Source organism: Culex quinquefasciatus, chromosome 1 (assembly GCF_015732765.1).
Source record: "Culex quinquefasciatus strain JHB chromosome 1, VPISU_Cqui_1.0_pri_paternal, whole genome shotgun sequence".
Classification (NCBI taxonomy): domain Eukaryota; kingdom Metazoa; phylum Arthropoda; class Insecta; order Diptera; family Culicidae; genus Culex; species Culex quinquefasciatus.
The window spans coordinates 123,468,939-123,489,972 of NC_051861.1; the positions used below are offsets into that span (position 1 = coordinate 123,468,939).

Consider the following 21,034-nt stretch of genomic DNA (forward strand, 5'->3'; position numbering starts at 1 on the left):
GTACTAGATTTGATCAAATTATTTGTCAAATTGAACTATACAAACGGAATTATATGTTTTTGTTGCTTTTTTGCTTATCAAAATTCAAAAAATTGCTGTAGTACTAGATTTTTAAAAATTAAAAAAAAATGAAGATACAAGTTTCAAGTTCACAACTGGGAAGAAAAATCTAGTACTACGCAGTTCCTGATTTATGATTCTTATATCGTATGAAACAACTGAAAAAAAAATCAACGAAATTGGTGATTCTTATAATTAATTTTTATTGTTTTCTTAGATCTGTTTAACCTATTCTAGATTAAAAAATACTGTGGTGTGGATGATATATATTTTTTTGAATAAAATTACTGGAGTGTATACATTTGAAAAACTTTATTTAGTGTGTTTATAATCCTTAAGATCGCATTAGATAAATGTCGAAAACAAGAAAATCATTTAAATTGAAAGAAATTTTCACGATATTTCTATTACTCAAGTAATTATTTGTTTTACTAGATAATTAAAAACCATCTAGAATAATTTTATGCCATTTTATTTTCTATAATCTAGTACTAAATTTTTCCTGACTATTTTGAAATTGTATCACTTCTTTCAATTTTTAGCATCCTTCAGATAACTTCAAAGATGAAATCTGGTACTACGAGCTGGATGAAAATTTGTCATGACTTGTTGTAAGAGATTAATTGAAACTAGTTTGAGATTGTTTTTCGCTAGATCATAACTTTTTCAAAAATGTACTAAACGTAATAAAAAAATATAGTGCAGTACTAGTACTGCTTTCACTAAAGCAATCAAAACTGTTTCGAATAATTTTTCACTAAATAATTTTTATTCAACCTTCATTTTGTTAAAAAACGCGATGTAGTACTAGATACATTCAGACTATTTTGAAATAATATCACTCCTTTATATGAATAAATTTGAGCAACTATTTTTCAACGTGAAGCTTCGTTATGATCATCAACTTGAATGATAAAATGTAGTACTAAAAAATGAATGAATATTTGGTATTTTTGTTGCACAAGGTAAGAAAGAAACTAGTTTGAACAGTGAATTGGAAATACTGATTTAGTACTAAATTTTTCATGTTTATTTTGAAAAGATATCACTCTGTAATTTTGATTAATTTGACCTACATTCAGTAATTTTCCATGATCTTTCAGAGATTCACAGTTAAAAGATTAAATCTAGAACTAAGGATAGGATGATTTGATGTTTTTTGTTGTACTAGATTAGTTCAAACTAGTTTGAATTTATTTGTCACTAATATTTTTTATTACCAACTATATTTTGTTTTATTATTATTTTATTTATTGTTTTATGATGTAGTACCAGATTTCTCGTGAAAATTTTGAAAAGATATCGAACGTTTGTTCGGATAAATTTGAACATCATTTTGTGATTGTCCAGAATCATTCTGATTCACAGTTTACAAAATTTTAATTTATTTTGTTGTACTAGATTAGTCAAAAAGTCGTGTGAATTGATGTCACTATTTTTGACAATCAATAGTATGTTTTATTAACACAATTAAAAATATCACTCACTGTAAATGAAGAGAAACTTTCAGATTCACAAGTTAACTTTAAATCTAGTACTACAAATTGGATAAACATTTGTCATTCGGGGTGACATTGGGTCTGAGGTGTGAGATTGGGTCATACACATTTTAGCATTTTTGTATAGCTAAATGTCACCCCAGATTCAGTGTCACCCCTGATGACGGTAGTTAAAAAATAATAATTTTAATTATTTTAATTACTATCAATGTTTTGTTTATCAATATAATTAGTATTCTTGATGAAGTACTAGATTATTCATGATAATCTTTAAAAGATATCAATCCTTTGTTTGGATAAATTTGATAAATTTCATAGCTAAAAAAATAAATAAACTAAATAAAATTAATACTGCCAAAAAAGATTAAATCAAAAAAATCTAAATTGAAAAAAAAAATTGGTAATTAAGAGGAGTACTAGATTTTCGTGGTTATTTTGAAAATAAAACGATTGGTGTTTAGATAAATTTGAGAAATTTTATTTTAATGTGTAGCATTTTTCAGATTTCTATCTTTTATGATATATTCTAGTACTTCAAATTTAATGAATTTTCCAAAATTAACTATTTTGCGGCAAGATTTTTTTTTCATAATTACGATTAAATTGATATTTTGATAAACAAGTCAATAAAATATTTTGAAGTACTAGATTGAACTTTCGTAACTAGTGAATAATTAAGAAAAAATATTGCAGTACTAGCTTTATTTGCCATTTTCCATAACTTTAAACTTACATGTGAGATGAAGATACCGGGCTCGTGGGCCCCGAATGGCGTGCACGAGTGGTCCGTGCCACCGATGATGCTGAAACCGAGCGAACCCTGATCCTTGGGCAGCACCACTTCCTGCAAACGACGACGCCGGAAAAGGGAGGGTAAGTTCAATTAACAGTTAGTGTTGGTTCGATGAGCGATTGCTTAGTTAAAAAAAGGTGGGTAGAGAGGGGGGAAACTAAACAAGGGGGGAAATAAAAGGAGAAAAATAAAATCAAATGAACGAAATGCTATGAGAGAAGCTACGCAGTGTGCAGGGGTGCAAACAAAACACACACACTTTGGTTAAGGCAAAACAACGGGCTAGTGGTGTGAGATTGACAGTGTGCGATTAGCTTACAACGTGTGGTGGTAATTATTTTTTTCGAGCTGAAATACAAACACAAACATAGAGTAACAAAAGTGCCGCACTGGTTTAATTAATAAAATGTGCTTCTAGCTAAAATAAACTATTTAATCAAACAAAAATAGTACAACACACAGCTTGTAGTGGGTATTTTGAGGGGTGTTATCTACACGGTTGGATCGCAGGAAAGTGTGTTGTGTCGTGTTAGTTGGTTGTTGTTTTTCGATCCGAGCTCGAAATTGAAAATATTTCCATGTTTTCCATCATGTAGCGGCTACTCGTTCACAGATGGCGCCACTGTCCGCCTCTAAACTTGCATGCGATTTCATCCAGGACACGAACCTTTTTCGATGCTTGAAGTGATTTTAACCCGAACTGATTGAGATACCATTTCAAAGCAATTTGATAGAATAAGGGAGAGGAGAGACCAAACACCAGGAGTGAGAGTGAGTTTTGCAAATCTAAAAAAAATCTGTGACCCGTGAAACATTTAGTAAGCTATCGATGTGACACAACTAGGTGGAAAAAAAGTGCTAACAAAACAGTTTTACTCTGATTTGAAACGTAATCTAGTTTGAAAAAAGTGAATGATAGAATAAGTTAAGCAAAATGTCTCGTGAAAAGTGATAAAAAGGAAAACAACAAAAAACGAGAATATCTTCTCAGTAAAACAAAAAACAAATAAAAAAAAAACGAAAATAATCAAGGTTTGTGTCTTGGGTATTCACCTCACTGATTAGTGGTTCCAATAACCGATTGTCAGTAACCCGGGTCATTACCGTCTCAGTGAAGGTCGACTTGGTGATGGTTTCGGTGACGGTGCCGAGTTCGGTGGGCGCCGGCGGCAACATCGGCACGTCCGGGACGGCCTTCTGGACGGTCACGGTGACCGAGGGCCCGTGCTCACCGGCCTCAACCTGCACCTGGCCGTGGCGGCCACCGCTGATAAAGTGCGACGGGATCATCGCCTGGAAGTCGGCGCTCGTCATGGGCCGGGCCGCAACCTGAACCGCGCGAATGTTTTTTTTTTTCGATTTGTTTGTGTGGGTGTGTTTTTGTGGTGGCACGGGAGAAAGCCAATAGTTGGGGTTTGGTTTTGGGAACATTTGGGGAACGGGGACAACATTCACAAAAAACACGTGATGGTAGCGTATTTACGAAAAGGATTCAAGAGGGAAGAAAAAAAGAGAAAGGACACAATGAAAAAATGCTTCGACAGCAGGTAGATTAGTACAAATTGTAGTACTAGACGTTTTCTGTTGGGTTGTAGAGGTTGATCATTTCTGTCCAAAACCTTGGTTGTGTATTTGTAATCATTAGAACTAGTCAGTGCAGTACTAGATTATTTTTTATACCAGATTTCTTTAAGTTTTTATAATAATTCTATTATAATTTCTAAAATAATTTTAAAATTTTATGCCTTTCAAAAAATGAAGTACTAGAATTTATTTGAAGTCTTAGTAAACAAAGGATCACTAAACAGATAGCCAATTATTATTTCGTTTTTCTCGTTTTTTGAATTCTTTTATGAGTATTAGAATACAAACATATGGAGTTGAAGTACTAGATTAAATTTGCTTCAAATTTGATGTGTCAACAATTTTTACCGCCATGAAAAATTAATTTGAAAAAGCAAATCCCATACATTTCTTTAGTAACAAAAACGTAAAAACAGCAAAAACGTAAAACATTTATAAAATATCATGTATAAGATTCATAAATAAATTGATCTAGTAATTCGCCTCCGAAAGTTCTAATTGCTTTTTTTAAAGAATCTAATGAATAGATGATGTACTAGAATTTAGTATTTTTTTAATTTAAATAAAAGTAGTAAATAAACAATTTATTTTGTTTAAATAATAAATGAATACAGCTTGAAATGCTAGAGATAAACGATATAATCTAGTACTACACTCACACAAATTCAAGAAAGCTATCAAGTGATCTGGTTTTTTTTTTCAAAAAAGATCTTGAATAAAAAAATAAAACCCGTGCTTCACTTTGAGATTAATAACAAAAAGTCATGCCGAATTATTATTTTAATCTAGTACTTCACGCACGAAATTCAAGTAATCTACATTTTAATCCCAAATTCATCTAAAATATAGATAACATTTTAGACCAAATCGTGCTTTGACATTATTCAACAAGTGATGCTCAGTATTTGATCTAATCTAGTACTTCACTTCCAAAATCCAAAATATTCCGGATTTTGAATTCCTGTACTTTTAGATTAATTAACAAGTGTTCCTCCGATTTTAATTTAATCTAGTACTTCACTCAAGAATTTTTAGTAATTTTGATTTTAATTAAAAATCGATTTAAAATTTTGATTTTTGAATGATCTCGATTTTATTTTCAAAATAGATCTTGAACAAAAAATAATGCCCAGCTTTACTTTGAGATTCATAAAAAAGGTATGCTGACTTATTATTTTAATCTAGTACTTCATACACAAAATTCAAGAAATCTAGCTTTTAATCAAAAATCCATCATAAATTTTGATAAAAACATAGACCAAATCCTACTTTGACATTATTCAACAAGTGATGCTCAGTATTTGATATAATCTAGTACTTCACTCCCAAAATCCAGACTAGTCCAGATTATTATCCAAAAACTGTCTATAATTGTGATAAGTCTAAGGTCAAACCTGTACTTCAGATTAATATAATAAATAAGTGATCATCAGTTTTAAATTTAATCTGGTACTTCACTCACGAAATTTGGGTAATTTAGACTTCAAATAAAAATCGATTTAAAATTTTTATTTTTGATTGATCTGGATTTTTTTTTTTTCAAAATAGATCTTGTACAAAAAAAGGAAGCCCAAGCTTCACTTTGAGATTGATAAAAAAGTATTCTGACTTATTATTTCAATCTTGTACTTCATACACGAAATTCAAGAAATCTAGCTTTTAATCAAAAATCCATCAAGATAAAAACTTAGGCCAAATAGTACTTTGAAATTATTCAACAAGTGATACTCAGTATTTGATCTAATCTAGTACTTCACTCCCGTAATCCAGAGTATTCCAGATTTTTAATTCAAAGCTGCCTAAAATTTTGATAAGTCTAAGGCCAAACCTGTACTATCAGAATAATAAATAAGTGATCTTAAGTTTTTCATTTAATCTAGTACTTCACTCAAGAAATATAAGCGATCTAGATTATAATTACAAATCGACTTAAAATTAGTCCAAACCGTACTTTGAGATTTTTGAACAGATGATGCTCAATTTTTCATTTAATCTAGTACTTCACTCCCGAATATGCCAGATTTTTATCCTAAAACTGTCTAAAATTTTGAAAGTCCCAAGGAGACACAGTACTTTGAGATTGATAAATAAGTTATCTTCAGTTTTCAATTTAATCTAGTACTTCACTCATGAAATTTGAGTAATTTTGATTTTAATTAAAAATCGACTTAAAATTATGATAAAATTATAGGTCAAAGCGTATTTTGAGATTTTTCGTTTAATCTAGTACTTCATTCCCAAATATGCCAGATTTTTAACCAACAAACTGTCTAAAATTTTGATAAGTCTAAGGCCAAACCTGAACTTTGAGATTAATGAATAAATCATCCCCAGTTTTTGATTTTATTTAGTACTTATAACGAAATACAAGTAATCAAGATTTGATTATAAATCGATCTAAAATTTTGATAATTTCTTATGCCAAACCTTAACTTGAGATTATTCAACAAGTGATGCTCAGTTTTTAATCTAATCTAGTACTTCAATTTATTCTATTTTTTATCCAAAAACAGTCTAAAATTTTGGTAAATCTAAGGCTAAATTTGTACTTTGATATTAATGAATAATATAGTTCTCAGTTTTTTATGTAATCTAGTACTTCACTCCCAAAAACACAAGCAATTCTCAAAAAAATTAGGACCCAAGCCTTTGAGATACTTAATTTGTTATAAAATCTAGTACATCACTCTAGCAAGTTTGAGTGACCTAGATTTGTTTAAAAAAAATCTTTAATTATCTCAAATTAAAAAATATCTAAATCGCCCTTTGAGATTTTTCAAAAGAAGAGGAATGATCGTTGTTGTATTTAATCTAGTAGTCACCCCACAAATTCGGATGCTTTGGATTATTATTTTAAAAAAATGAAGGTTATACTGGCAAAGTTTATTTTTTCTAATTCCAAACTATACTTTGAGAATAATCGATCAGTGATGTTGAGTAATTAGTTTTAATCTAGTACTTCACTTTTACAAATTGAAGTTATCTGAACTTTTGTTTCCAAATTCAACCGAAAATTTAAAAAAAATCCGAACTGAATTTTGAGCCTCATCGATAAAACCGTCAACCCTTGTTTAAGTCATAAAATCTAGTACCCCACAACGTCCCAGAAAACGTCTAGTTTGGAACAACTTTCACCGCGTCACAAAAATTCAACTCATTTCGAGCACGCTAAAAACACATGAAAGTTAATAAACATGAGAGCTGAAAGGTTATTAAACTTCGAAAGAAAAAAAACTTGCATCGTGCAAAAATAATACTAAAAATAAAACGTAGTACTAGAACAAGAAAACAAAAGGCGAAACGCACACAAAAAAAAACAGATTAAAAGCACACACAAAAATCCTCACCTGCGCGTCGTCATTCGTTCCCTTCGCTACCAAACTACTACTTGTATTGCTTGTACCGTTGATTGCGGGCTCTGCCGCCGACGACTGATTGTTGTTGATGATGTTGTTGTTGTTGTGGTTGTGTGGTGCTTGTGTGCTACTACTACCATTTGTGTTGTTGCTGCTGTTGTTGGTCATGACGATGTTGTTGTTGTTGTTAGAACTACTACCATTGCTGTTATTTACAGACGTTTGCGATAATACTGTTCGTGGGGCAGGTAATGGAGGTTGTTGCGGCTGTTGTTGCTGAAGTTGCTGTTGTTGACCGATAAACGTCGTCGCCGCTGCCGTCGAGTTTGCATTTTGCTGTCGTGATAAATGTGATGATGATTGCTGTGCAAATGAACTCAACAATTGCGTTTGCTGTGACGATGGTGAGGAGGACGATGAAGTTGTTTGCGATGGTGTCGATTGCGTTGATGAAGATGTTGATGGAGGTGAGATTGTGGTGGTGGTGATGGTGGGTGAAGTACTAGATTGGCTACCGCCACCGAATGCGGTACCGAGAAGGGAAGTTGGTGGTTGTGGTGGTGGTGGTGACGGACCTTTGGAGGCCCCATTTACCTTGTGTACGGTGGTCTGGGTGGTGAGCGGTTCTTGGATGGTGGTGGTGGTGGCGGCTGGTTTGGCCACATCGGCCACAGGATTGTTGAGGTCGGCTGGGTCTTCGATGGAGCGGCGGTAACCGGTGTAAGCTGCGGAGAGTACCAAAATCAATTATGATAGGAATTATTCCGGATTAGAATGATCAAAAAGAAATTTAAATGCTGTACAGGAATATTTTTCCAAAAAAACTATATTTTTACTTTCGAAATAGAATAAGCGCAATTTTTTAACAATACCTGAAATTTATATCATGGTATTATCTGATTTGGCTAAAACTTTCAGGGTGGCTTCCTTATGACCAAAGAAGAATTTTTGCACCATGCATTTGTTCGTCCATATAAATCTCCATGAAATGTCGGCAGCTTTCTGTAAGTATTGAGTTCGCTTTCTAAAAGTACTTTTCAAAATTATGCAAAACATACAAAAAAAGTCCTGTTTTAATCTAGAACTTCACTCCCAAAATCCAGAGTATTCCATAACTGTCTAAATTTTGAGTCTAAGGCCAAACCTGTACTTTGAGATTAGAAATAGACTAGTTTAGCAAAAATCTTATTAAAAAAACAGACCCCAAATATGTTCTTTGAGATAATCAGTTTTTTTTTGTTAAATCTAGTACTTCACTCTCGCAAACGTAAGTAACCTAGATTTGTAATCTAAAAATTATTCTGAATAATTTTTTTTGTCCAAACCGTACTTTGAAATTTATCAAAAGAATGATCATTTTTTGTAGTTAATCTAGTACTTTACTCCCGCAAATTTAAATACTTCGAACTGTTATTTGATGTTTTCAAAATTCAAACCGGCAAAGATTTTCCTAATTCCAAACTGTACTTTGAGATAATTCGATTAAAGTGATGCAGAAAAATTTGTTTTAAACTTGTACTGCAATTTTCAACATAAAGGCATCTTTACACTTTTTCCTAAATCTATCTAAAATTGAAAAAAAGAATATTAATCCCGTTCTTTGAGCTAAATCGATTAAACAGCCAAACCTCGTCGAAGTCGTCAAATCTAGTACCTCATAACGTACCAGAAAACTTCTAGTTTCAAAAAAAATCGCTCCACAAAAAAAAACTCAATTCGAGCACGCTAAATATCTTTTACAAAACATAAAAAAAGGTCTTATTTAATCTCAATAACATTTTGTTATTTTTACAAATCTTCAATATTTTTTTTTTAATTTTTGACTTGTTTCATGTAACTTTGCAGAGGCTTCGATTTTTTCTCAACTTTTGGAAGTTTTTATTCTCTTAATTTTTAATCATTGGTCTACATTTAAAACGGGAAAAAAACATTAAATAAACGATGTTTTTTTAGTAGAACAAACTAAGCAAAAATTTAACTTTAACTCATTGTAGTAACGTGTTATTATGGACGTATGTAAAGTTACTTTTATAATTGTAATTTTACTTAAATTAAGTTAAAAATGTATTGTAAGTAAAATTATGTATTTACTATTTTAATATTTATGGAACTATTTGAAATTTTTCAGCACTTTATGAAAACATGAAAAAAAAATTATCTTTACCCTAAATTTATTCATAAATTTTGAATTTAAAAACTGAGCATTTTATGGTAAAAAAAACATAATTAAAATTTCTTTGAAATTTTTTTCAAAACTTTTGAAAAATCATAAATTTTTAGTATTTTTGAAATTTTATTCATTTTTTAATTAAAATAAATTAAAAGTTTTCAAAAATTCGTAGCAATTGTCAAAAATTGTTTTAACTTCCGAAGCAAAAAATAAAAAATAAACATAAAAAAAAAAAATTCTTTGAAATTTTCACAAATTATTTCATACACACCTCCCTTGTAATAAAAGTGATGTAATATTACACTCTGAATGTAATCAATCTAACGAGAGTCTAACCCAGCCCAGGAAAGAACAATGCCTTAGCCCGCATGACAATTTGGCCATGGAAGAATGGAATGCATCAGCTTGGCATTTCGGTCAGGTTCTTACAGTTTTCTTACACTGACGGGTTACATATTTCCGCGTGTAATATTACAGAGAACTTGATGAAATTCTAAATAAAAAAAGTTACATCCTTGATTTTTACATGCTACATGCAATTATATAATTATTTAGGTTATGTTATGATAGCAAAATCAATATTTTTCAGGTTCGAATTCAGGTTTTCTCAACAAATTAAAAATAAGAATAATAATAAACAAAATGTTGAAAGTTCGTTTATTTGTTTGAATTTATAAATATATATGTTATGCGCATTGCTATTACAACAAAATAATGTAATTTTACAACGTTTTCGGGTAAATTTACAGATTATCAAACAAAAACCTAACCAAAAACGTTATGTCAGAAAAAAAATGTTTAACTGTACTTCAAAAACAGTATAAAATTACATCATGGAGCCGATATGCTAATAATTTTATGTTCGATTTCGTTTTGCTGTATGTATGTACGTAAAATTTTGATAAAAATTACAAAAAAAAACTTATTTTCAACCTTCCATGATTACACTCAGTATTACTGTGATCAAGTTAAGTTGAGAAAATTTAAAAATGCGTATGAATACATGGGAAAGAAAAAAAACTTTCAAAAATCATACCAAAATTACATCTAGAACGTGTAATTTTACGTCAAAAGATGTAATTGAAGTATTATTAAATAATAAAAGAGGTTTAAATCTTCCAAATAATGTATTCTACTCCAAGAGCTCAAAGCGTTAAGATGATTGACTGTACTGATTTTAGTAATAATTTTGCTGTTCCATCCATTTTTTTAATTAGCAGTGATTTCGTTAAAATTTCTGCAGATTAAGAATATTAAAGGCAAACTTGTGTCAGATTTATCACGATTTTGAAATAAAATGTCACAAAAAATTTCAAATTATGAAGCCAACAGCTGAATCCCACTCACCCGGTCGATTCGCCATGTACCCGCTCGGGTTGAGACTCTTCAGCATCGCCGGACTGCGCGGACTCGTCGGCGGCTCCAGCGGCCCCTTCACCTCCCGCTGCACTACCAACCGCACAAAGCGCTGATGATCGGTCAACAGCTGCACCGCATAGTCGTGGTGGGCGTTCGTAATATCAACCCCATTGATTGCGAGCACGCGGTCTCCAACAAGGATCTTCCCATCCTTGTGCGCCACTCCGTTCTCGGTTATCTTCGAGATGTAAATGCCTTCGGAACCGTCCCGGAAGGGTGCGTGTCCTTTGCCACCAGCTATGCTGAACCCAAGGCCCTGGCCAATCGTGTCCCGGATGAGGGTCGTGTGCAGGATAACCTTGTGGGTAATTTCATTTCCGTTTAGCAAGCCAATCGTTGGCAGGGTTGGTGGCGTTCCAGCGTTCCCGTTTGGCAGACCGACCACGTTGAACGACGGATGCGGTGGTGCTTCACCGCCTCCTCCGGCTATGCCTCCCCCGCCGGTCTCAACCTCCGGCACCATCTTCTGCTCCAGGCTCTGCTGCTCAACCACGTTGATCTGCGCCACCGAACCACTCTCGTCAAACACCGGATGTCCAATTAGCCGGGTTACCTCCCGGCTGATGAACAGCACCAGCACCGATCCGCACGCCTTCAGCACCTCCACGGCGTCGTAATGGTCCGCCTCGACCACCGAGATGCCGTTCACTTTAAGTACCTGGCGGGAAGGAAGAAAGCGGAAATCAGTAATCGATAGTCACTCTGGTGAAAATGAAACATTACCTTATCGCCCACCCGGAGGCCGGCCAGATCGGCGGGACCCCCCTCGGTGACGCGCGAGATGAAGATGCCCTCGTCGTCGCCCTTGAACGGCGTCGAGCCCTTGCCGCCGGCTATGCTCAGCCCGAGGCCGGCCGACGTCCGCTCGATGTGGATCTCGAGCTTTTCCACCTTGAGCTCGGTGAAGGCGTCGGTAGCGTCTGGGTTGTGGTAAGAATTGTTAATGTTATTAGTATTTTTTAGAGCAGTGATGATTAATGAATGAATTTTTCTTTGATTATGGAGAAGCTCGAAATGAGGGAGAAAAAAAAGTGTTAGTTTATTACCTGAAAAGAAACAACAATTAAATAGCTTACATCTAAAGAAAAAATAACAAAACCTCCCTGGTTTTAACAGACTGTAACAGTGTTGCCAGTTTTAACGAAGTGAAATACAAATTTTAAAGGTTCCTAAAGATTTCTTGAATTATATTAAAAATATAATTCAGAGAATCTGAGAAAAAATTCTATAAAATCATTCGAAAATATTTTTTAACGTCTTCTCTGATCGAATTGGTGTCTTCGGCAAATCTCATACAAGTTTGAAGAGCTTAAAACACTTATTTTGCGTTGATTTTAAATTTGTTAGAATATTTTCCCTCAAAAAATCTAAAAGTCTTTTCACCTTTTAATGTTAAAAATTGATGTGATAATTTCTAAAATTTTTGTCGACACTCAGAAACCGATTTTTTCTTGAAGTTTATTTATTTCATTGGAACGGTCTTTTATTACGTAACGCAGTTGGTAAGGAGAGGGGGTCGAGGTCCGTCTTTCGTCTCAAACAATTTGGTTTTAACTTTTTATGGACATTTCGTTACTAGGGGGCAGGGAAGGAGGGGTTCAAAAATTCATTTTTGGCGTTACGTAATAAAATAATGCTCCCCATGCCGATTTTGTTTAGAGGTGGTCATGCTTGGTTATGACTTATACAAATTAAACAAATCTCTTTTATGTTAAAATTTTGAGTGAATGCACATGGAAGTTTACACAAGCTTAAAACAGTATTTTTACTATTTGATTATTTCGAGCAATTTAATATTAAATGCAAAAAAAAAAAAATGTTTCAATCGCTGGAACATTCATAAATTAAATTTCCAGAAAATTTTCTTATTTTTCAGATAATTTATCATAGTGCAAACCAAGGTTCACGATCGATAACCTTATTTTCTGATAATAGTTAGGCCGATGCAAATATTTTTAAAAGTTTTTGTCCTTCGGCTCTGGCCGGAGTCGAGGAGGGGCAATAAAATAAAAAAATATAAATATTAAAATAACATGCCACAGTTTCAAAATTTGCATGGAAAAGGTGTTTTAAAATGTATTTTAAACTAGTTCAGTTGTTTTGCAATAAAAGTTTTCAAGAAATGTAAAATTTTAGCGAAAAAAAAACTTTAGCGATAGTAGACATCGAAAATTTTCAAAAAATCAAAAGATTTTTAAATCAACCCAAACATGCTAAAAATGATTCTAAACGCAGGGGAATTCATTTTAAATTGATTTTAACTAATTGCACTTAAATTTTCATAAAAATATTGAAGTTTTTTGCCCCCTGATTTTTCGGGCCAGCATTGAAGGGGGACAAAAACTTTAAATAAAATTTGTACCAGCCTTATTGCTAAAATTTTTTTAACGTTATCGTTTTCACTTTATCATAAATTTGTGTTTGTAAAATACAAAAATTTTACAAAATACCGTATTTTAAGAAAATATATAATTTTCATAAATTGTAAAGCGAATTTTTCACTTTATTACATTTTTTGAGATGAAAACTCTAAATTTCACAAAATACCGTATTTCATAAAAAATATGTTTTCATAATTATCTAAAATAAATCTGATATTCAATGTGAACTTGCATACAAAATTTCGTATCATTTGCTAAATTAGAACATAATATTTAAAAAAAAAAACATGATGTTTTGAGAACTATTTGACTATTTGATTCCAAAAATTTGAAAAAGATGAAAATGTATTCAAAATTCCGGAATGTTTGATACCTATATAAAAAATTATGAAAATTATGGTATTTTTTTATAAAATACGTTGTTTTGAGAAGTTTTGGTATTTTATTCCAAATACTTTACAACAGTAAATATGCTTTAAAAAATGTTGTGTTGTTTAATATCCATATTGATAATTATGAAAATTTAATTATTTTAGTAAGGGACCATCCATAAACCACGTGGACACTTTTTTTAATTCTCAGACCCCTCCCCTCTCGCGGACAATTTCCATACAAAACAAATCTTTTTTGTATGTAGTGTGGACAATCGCAAACCTCCCCCCCCCAGTGGTGTCCACGTGGTTTATGAATGGTCTCTAATACAATATTTTGTGAAAAAATAACTCTCAATAGGTTAAATTCAGTAAATGTTTAGTGTTCTTTTCATCCACTAAAAAAATTAACAAATTTAAAAAACTGAATATTAAAATAAACACTCCGATTGATCACACGTCCCGCTGTGGATCAATCGGACTGCGCACTGGACTCACAATTCAGAGGTCGCTGGTTCGAATCCCGCGGCGGGCGCTCTAAAATTCTTTGTGTAAATATGGGTATTCGGCGCCGTCGCTCCGTGCCATACTTTCATACACTTAGGAGCCCAGGGCGGCGAAGTCCTTGTAGATAAAAAGAAAGACACTAGTGGTTGGTACTAGCAATGGTGGCCGACAGCTATAAAGTCAACTTCGTCTAATGATTAAAAAAAAGTTTAAAAACAGTCATTTTCAGGCACAATTATATTAAAAAAAGTTTTTTTACAGGTTTTAAAAAATGTGTTTATTACGTGATCTGACATTCGTGATTCATTCTTGATTCTTTTTGAAATGTTGAAATTATTATAAAAATCGTTATATATTTAAAAAAAAACCCAATTAGCAATAGCCAATTTTCGCAATTATTTCTGACTAAAAAATTCTGAAAAATTTCTTAAAATTAAGTTAAACAAACATTTTAAAGAAACTTTTCGGTCCGTGCTCTAGATCTGATTTTTTTAAAATTGATCGTTTTTGGAAACATAATTTTAAAGTTTTAATTTTCTGGCAACACTGCTGTCAAAATAATTAGCTGGAAAAAGTAATTATTCATTGGCATTTTGAACGATTTAAATATTAAAAAAAAGTTTTGGCAGCACTGGTGCTATTATAATAGAATCATTTTTTTTTTTAAGAATAGTACAATTTGTCATTCTTTTATTTCGAGTGCAGGTGTTTCTGACGGCACTGCAATTCAAACTATTGAAAAGCTTTAAAATATTAAACCATGAGAGCTAAGAGTTTTCGATTTGCAATTTGAAAATTTGTGTGACGTTTTGAAAGTTAGCATTTTTTTTATGTGATCCGACCATATTTTACAGGTAAAATATAGATAAATAAAATAAAATCATGAAAACTTTGATGAAATATTTATTTGCGCAATTTTTTTTATGCAATTTCGGTATTAGAGAATCAAATATCCATTTGACCTGGTTTTTACTAACAGGCTATCGTAACCAATAAAACAACAAATTACAATTTACAAATTTGAAATTTATTTTTTTATTTCTAGTATCCGAAAAATATCATCATGAAGACAACAACATTTCGACTCTTTTGACAGCAGTGTTCCCATTACTGCCGTTTTCCTCTATCCAACCACAAATGAAATTCAATCTTCCACATTACACTTCAACCTCACAAATTTCGCCCTCACTCTGGCAAGCCCCAAATTGCTGCAGTCAATCACTTGTCTGGCAATCTTTCCGTAGGTCATCCAATTTATTCTCCTTGCAGTGCTAGCAAAAAAGTAGTACAAACACACGTGTGCAGTGATAGACATCCCTACCAGCAGCTCCAATAACCTAAACAACATTTCTCCGGGGCGTGATTTATCGTTTGCTTATCCCGGGGAAGAACCTCTGAAATTTGAGGCCCCAATTCAACGAGAGTGCGCTCCCAAAGTCGTTTTTTTCTCTCCGTGTGTAACAAGTGCCAACTTTCCCTTCACCAACGCCCGAAAGTAGGCACCAACAACCTGTGGCATGCAAAAATCCAATAAAGTACTCCAACACTCCTTTTTTTTGTGCTTCGAAAAACGGTTGTGTGCACCTTGCAATGCAGTGCTGCCAGCGAGGAGGTGATTTACTCTATTTACTGAAAAGTCGGCAAAAAACGGTTTGTTGATGCTGCTCACTCATAAATTAAATCGGATGAGGTGTTCTCGAGCTTTAGGTTTAAAATTGAGAGGTAACCCTTGATATTCGAATAAAAAAAAATTAGTAAATTTTGAGATTTGAATTTCTGGCAACACTGCTGTCAAAATCAGAAGTCAAAGTAATTTGAGCATAGAATAAAATTAAGCAAAAATTAATTTAATTAAAAAAAGTTTTTTTACAATAAGCTGGCAGCACTGACAAAAGAAGTGCTGCCAGAAATTCAGTTTTTAGTTTTTTTGTTGGTCTCTTATTTTCCAGTTAAAAATGTTTTCAACCTAATATTTATTTAAAGACCTTAAAAAGCCACAAAAAAAAGCAAAACTGGCAGCACTGCTGTCAAAATTGTCAAGTTTTCCAAACATTTCAAATAACGCCAACCAAGGGTTAGCACGGAGTGTTCCCGGATGACGACAAGGTTGGTAATTCGCACACGCTCCGCTGAACTTTGTCCATACGTGCAAAACTCTGGAAGCCGTGAGGGTGGTGTCGGTGGGAAATCTGGGGATGGATCAGCTACACGGAGCTCTCGGGGAAAGCTCGAATTTATCGAGTTTTAAACATACGGGGCACACATACAAAAGCATATATGAATGCTTGCAGGCACCGCACGAACAAGTGAAACCCAATTTTCGAGGGAACAATGAGAAAATTAAGCTAATGATGAAAATTTTAACCGCTTTTGCATTTTTAACAAAAGATGGCTTGAGGTTTGCATTAAAAAAAATCTACTCAAGTTTTGAAAAAGGCCTATTTTTTAATTTCCGGTTTTTGTTTAATTGTGATTTTGGAAAAAAATCAATAAATTTAGAATGTTGTTAATTTCAACATTTTTTTCAAATTTAAAGTCACATTCTAACAAAAAAACTATTTCCAAAACGTATTTTGCTGTAATTAGGGTATTTCAGGTCAAAAACTGTAATATTTGGAAAGTTAATAAAACCCGAATTTCGCTGAAATCATACATTTCATGTCAACGAATGGAAAGATCATCAAGCATTCAATTCGTGTTACTGCCGTTTTGTAAATATTATAAATCATAATATAAAAAATATATTTTTTTTATAAAACTTTAGTTAGTAAATTTTGCACACTTTTCAAAACATGAGTATTAAAAAAACTAAAAAAAAAAAACAAAAGAGATTTTAGTTAAACAAATATTATTATGTTACTACATATTTCAGGTCAAAATATGTAATGTTGTAAAATCTTAACATTAACGACTTCATTTGACACTCATCTTGCAAATTTTACAATTACGAGTGTTTACAAAAAGGCCTATTTTTTAAATTTTAGGTTCTTGAGTAACTGTGATTTTGGAAAAATTCGATAATTTTAGAATTTGAAATTTCAACATTTTTTCAAATTTAAAATCACATTCTAACAAAAAATCTATTTCCAAAACGTATTTTGCTGGAATTAGGGTATTTCAGGTCAAAAACTGTAATATTTGGAAAGTTAATAAAACCCGAATTTCGCTGAAATCACACATTTCATGTCAACAAATGGAAAGATCATCAAGCATTCAATTCGTGTGACCGCCGTTTTGTAAATATTATAAATCATAATATTAAAAAAAACTATATATAAGACTTAAAGTAGTAAATTTTGCACTTTTCAAAACATGAGTATTAAAAAAAACAAAAGAGATTTTAGTTAAAAAAATATTATGTTACTACATATTTCAGGTCAAAATATGTAATGTTGTAAAATTTTAACATTAACGACTTCATTTGACTCTCATCTTGCAAATTTTACAATTACGAGTGTTTACAAAAAGGCCTATTTTTTAAATTTTAGGTTTTTGTTTAACTGTGATTTTGGAAAAAAATCGATAAATTTGGAATGTTGTAAATTTCAACATTTTTTCAAATTTAAATCACACTCCAACAAAAAATCTATTTCCAAAACGTATTTTGCTGGAATTAGGGTATTTCAGGTCAAAAACTGTGATGATTGGAAAATTAATAAAACCGGAATTTCGCTAGAATTACACATTTCATGTCAAAAAATGAAAAGATCATAAAGCATTCAATTCGTGTGACTGCCGTTTTGTAAATATTATAAAGCATAAAATACGGTTTTCAGAGGAAACTTTAAGTAAATTTTGCACTCTTTAAAAAAACAAATTAAAAAAAAACTATATTTCGATAGAATTATGTACCTCAGGTCAAAAAATTAAACGTTGTGAAAAAATCTGGATATGATTATAATCCGCCGTTTTGTTAAATATTTACACAAATAAAAAAAATGATTTGAATTTGAGTATTTCCGGTATTTTTTTTAATTTACACCCTCCAAGCTACTCATCACTCACCCCTCATCCTCTTCACGGTACATTTCACCAGTTTATTGATTTTAAAATACAAACGATTACTCGGGCACAGATTTGCCAACCTCTCTCCGGGCAATTCATGCCTGAGAAACAATGTGGGAGGAGTGTGCTGGGATTTTATGATTGAGGTCCACCACACTCACACACACCACAAAACGCGGACTTTCCGGCGGCCTTTTGTTTATGGGCACTGGCCATTGCCAATGATGACCAATGGCCACTGGCTGCCAGAAGTGCTTCTCCAGATGGAAGCCAAGTGGTCCCGTAAAGGGGGTGATGTCACTGTCTAGATTGTTGGTTTTGTTGTTATTTCGCGGAAAATGAAAAAAAAAATAGAATATTTGGCAACACTGCTCTGGACAAAAAGTTAAACTAGCAACACTGCATTCGATGATTTTAAATTGTATTTTTATTTTTTTTAAATCTGCTATCAAAATTTACACAAAAAATTCAAAAATACAGTGTTGCCAGCTTCCCAGATTCAAATTCTCCCACCAAAGTCCTAATGAAATTCAATCATCTGATTAAATCTTGACTAGCCATAGCAAATCGTCGAACATAAACACCCAATAATGAAGTGGAATTAATCTGCTCGACGCCGCCGCCGCCGATGACGACATTTCGCCGTTTCATATTTCCTGCCGCGCTAATAAAGAGAGAACCCAAGAGTCTCTTCCTAATAACAAAACGAACCGAAATCGAATCAAGGTTCACCCTCGTTATCGATGCCATCATCATCGCCGATTGGTGAGACATTTTCTGAGGAACAAGTAAGTGTGTGTGTGAATGTCTTGGAATAAGTGGTGGTGATTTCTTATCAAATAAAAAAATGAAATAAAAACATGCGAAATTGATTCCTGCCCGCCACGAAACTTCACACGACGCTGACGAATGCTGGTGGAATGCTACACCAGTCAGTCGTGCCGTGCGAGTCGATTTAGTCAAAACAGTTGACTTGTTTTTTTTGAGGAGGGAGCACTTAAATGTCAAAAAAATTAATAATTTTGTTAAATGTTTTGGCAACACTGGTTGGGAGTTTGAAGCATATATCATCAAAATTTAACCTTTTTCTTCAAAGTTTTTCAGTTTGAACAAAGTTGTAAAACTGGCAACACTGCAATGTAAAATCACCTTTTTCTATATGAAATAACAGTAAATTGCAGAAGGCTTTAAAATTAAAGAAGTTAAAGATAAACATTAGGAGAAACTCTGGCAGCACTGCTCTAAAAAGAGTATTTTCATGTTTTTTCCCCAAAACAATTAAGGCATGCTTTATAATTAGAAATAATCATTTCAGATAAAACTGGCAGCACTGCTAACAAACATATTTTACTTATGTGAATTGATATTTTTTTAGAGTTTATTGGACTTATCGGTTTCATGTTTTTTTTTTTCTTAATAGATTCTTGAAGATGCGATTGAAAATAAGAACCCACTAACACGGGTAAACTGGCTGCACTGTGGTCAAAAATGTTTTTTTTTTCAATCCGTTTTTTCAAGTGTCAATTATTAGTGCGTTCCTTAGAGTATCGAGTTTCCTCCTTTATTCAAAGACCTTTTTTTTACTTAAAGATGTATTCAACACGATAATTAAAAAAAACAGAAAAAACTAGCAGCACTGTTTTTGAAAAAATAAACTTTTTTTTTTCATTGTCCAGGGCACTTGTATCTTTTAATGCTATTGAAGCCTCGTTTGATTTTTGTAGATGGAAGGCATGTTTTCAAATTAGAATCAAATATTTCATGAAAGCTGGCAACACTGCCTTATTTGAAAAAAAATATGAAATTTTGGCTTGTGCCTTTCCTGGATTTAGTGTTATTTGGAATTCCAATGATGTTACAGCAAAAGCATGAAGAAAACTGAAAAACAATTATTTGCGCTGGCAGCACTGCTGCCATAAATATTATAAAAAATCAACTTCGATTTCCGACAAACTTTCCTCTAAGGGGTAGTTCGATATCTCGTGAGAATGGGGCGGAACGCCCCTTTCATTTTTCTGGAATTTAACTAAGACACTTTTTTTAATGATTTTTAGCTTGAAACCGTGAAAAGATTGAAAAACAATTGTGTGAAATTGGACGCCCAATTGATGGCATAATCAAAATAAAAAAAAAATCATTTAAAAAAGCTAAAAAAAATGTTTTTTACTCAACTATCGAAAAATGAGAGACATATAATTTTATGGGAAACTATATGTTCTTTTTGAACCTGCAGTAACCCAGAAAGGTGATTTTTTTCAGCTTGAACCAAAAAAACCATTTTAAAATTACTTTTAGTAATTTTTTAAAAAGTTTTTTTTAAAAAGGCATTATTTGACCACATTTTTTTAGTTTTCATTGCGTGCTTTTAAAAACTTATCCTTCGTTTTTTAAAGAAAACTAATATTCGGGGAATGTTCTTCATTATTTAAACTAAATGTTTCAGGAAAACTGCCAGCACTGCTGTCCACTAATTTGAAATGTTGTCATTTTTTGTGATTGTCTTGGTCACATGCTCTTTTATTATAAATTGTTTAATTACCTACGATTTGTATTTTTATAATTATATTTTTTATTGGAATTTAAATAAAAATAATCCGAAAAACTGCCAGCACTGCTGGACATTAAGTTTAAATCTCTGGTTTTTACTTTATTGCATTCTCTGGTCAGGTTAGGGTTACATATATGCTGACGATTTTTTTTTTGTGAATTAATACTCTTTTCTTGCGATTTGTAAATTTGAAGTTTTGTTTTGTTATACGAAATGAAAATATCTCAGGGAAACTGGCAGCACTGCTGTCATAACAGTTACAATCTTTGGTTTTAACTTTATTTTTTTCAACTTAAATTTTGAACATTTTAGGATTGCATGCTCGTTTCCCATCTGAATTA

The 21,034-nt window shown here is 32.4% G+C and overlaps 1 protein-coding gene across 15 annotated transcripts in view; it reads right to left on the minus strand.

The window, feature by feature from the left end:
* LOC6038307 (protein lap4) overlaps positions 1-21,034 on the minus strand; it is a 139,186-nt gene that overhangs the window by 37,142 nt on the left and 81,010 nt on the right. For 10 of the 15 annotated variants that reach the window (XM_038261370.1, XM_038261381.1, XM_038261366.1 and 7 more), the window contains 5 exons: positions 11,605-11,801; positions 10,810-11,539; positions 7,284-8,017; positions 3,406-3,681; positions 2,293-2,403 (listed from right to left, as the gene is read on the minus strand). In XM_038261370.1, coding sequence (XP_038117298.1) covers positions 2,293-2,403; positions 3,406-3,681; positions 7,284-8,017; positions 10,810-11,539; positions 11,605-11,801 — 2,048 coding nt within the window. The remainder of the gene's footprint in view (positions 1-2,292; positions 2,404-3,405; positions 3,682-7,283; positions 8,018-10,809; positions 11,540-11,604; positions 11,802-21,034) is intronic. The other 5 variants (XM_038261384.1, XM_038261377.1, XM_038261396.1 and 2 more) reach the window with 5 other exon arrangements.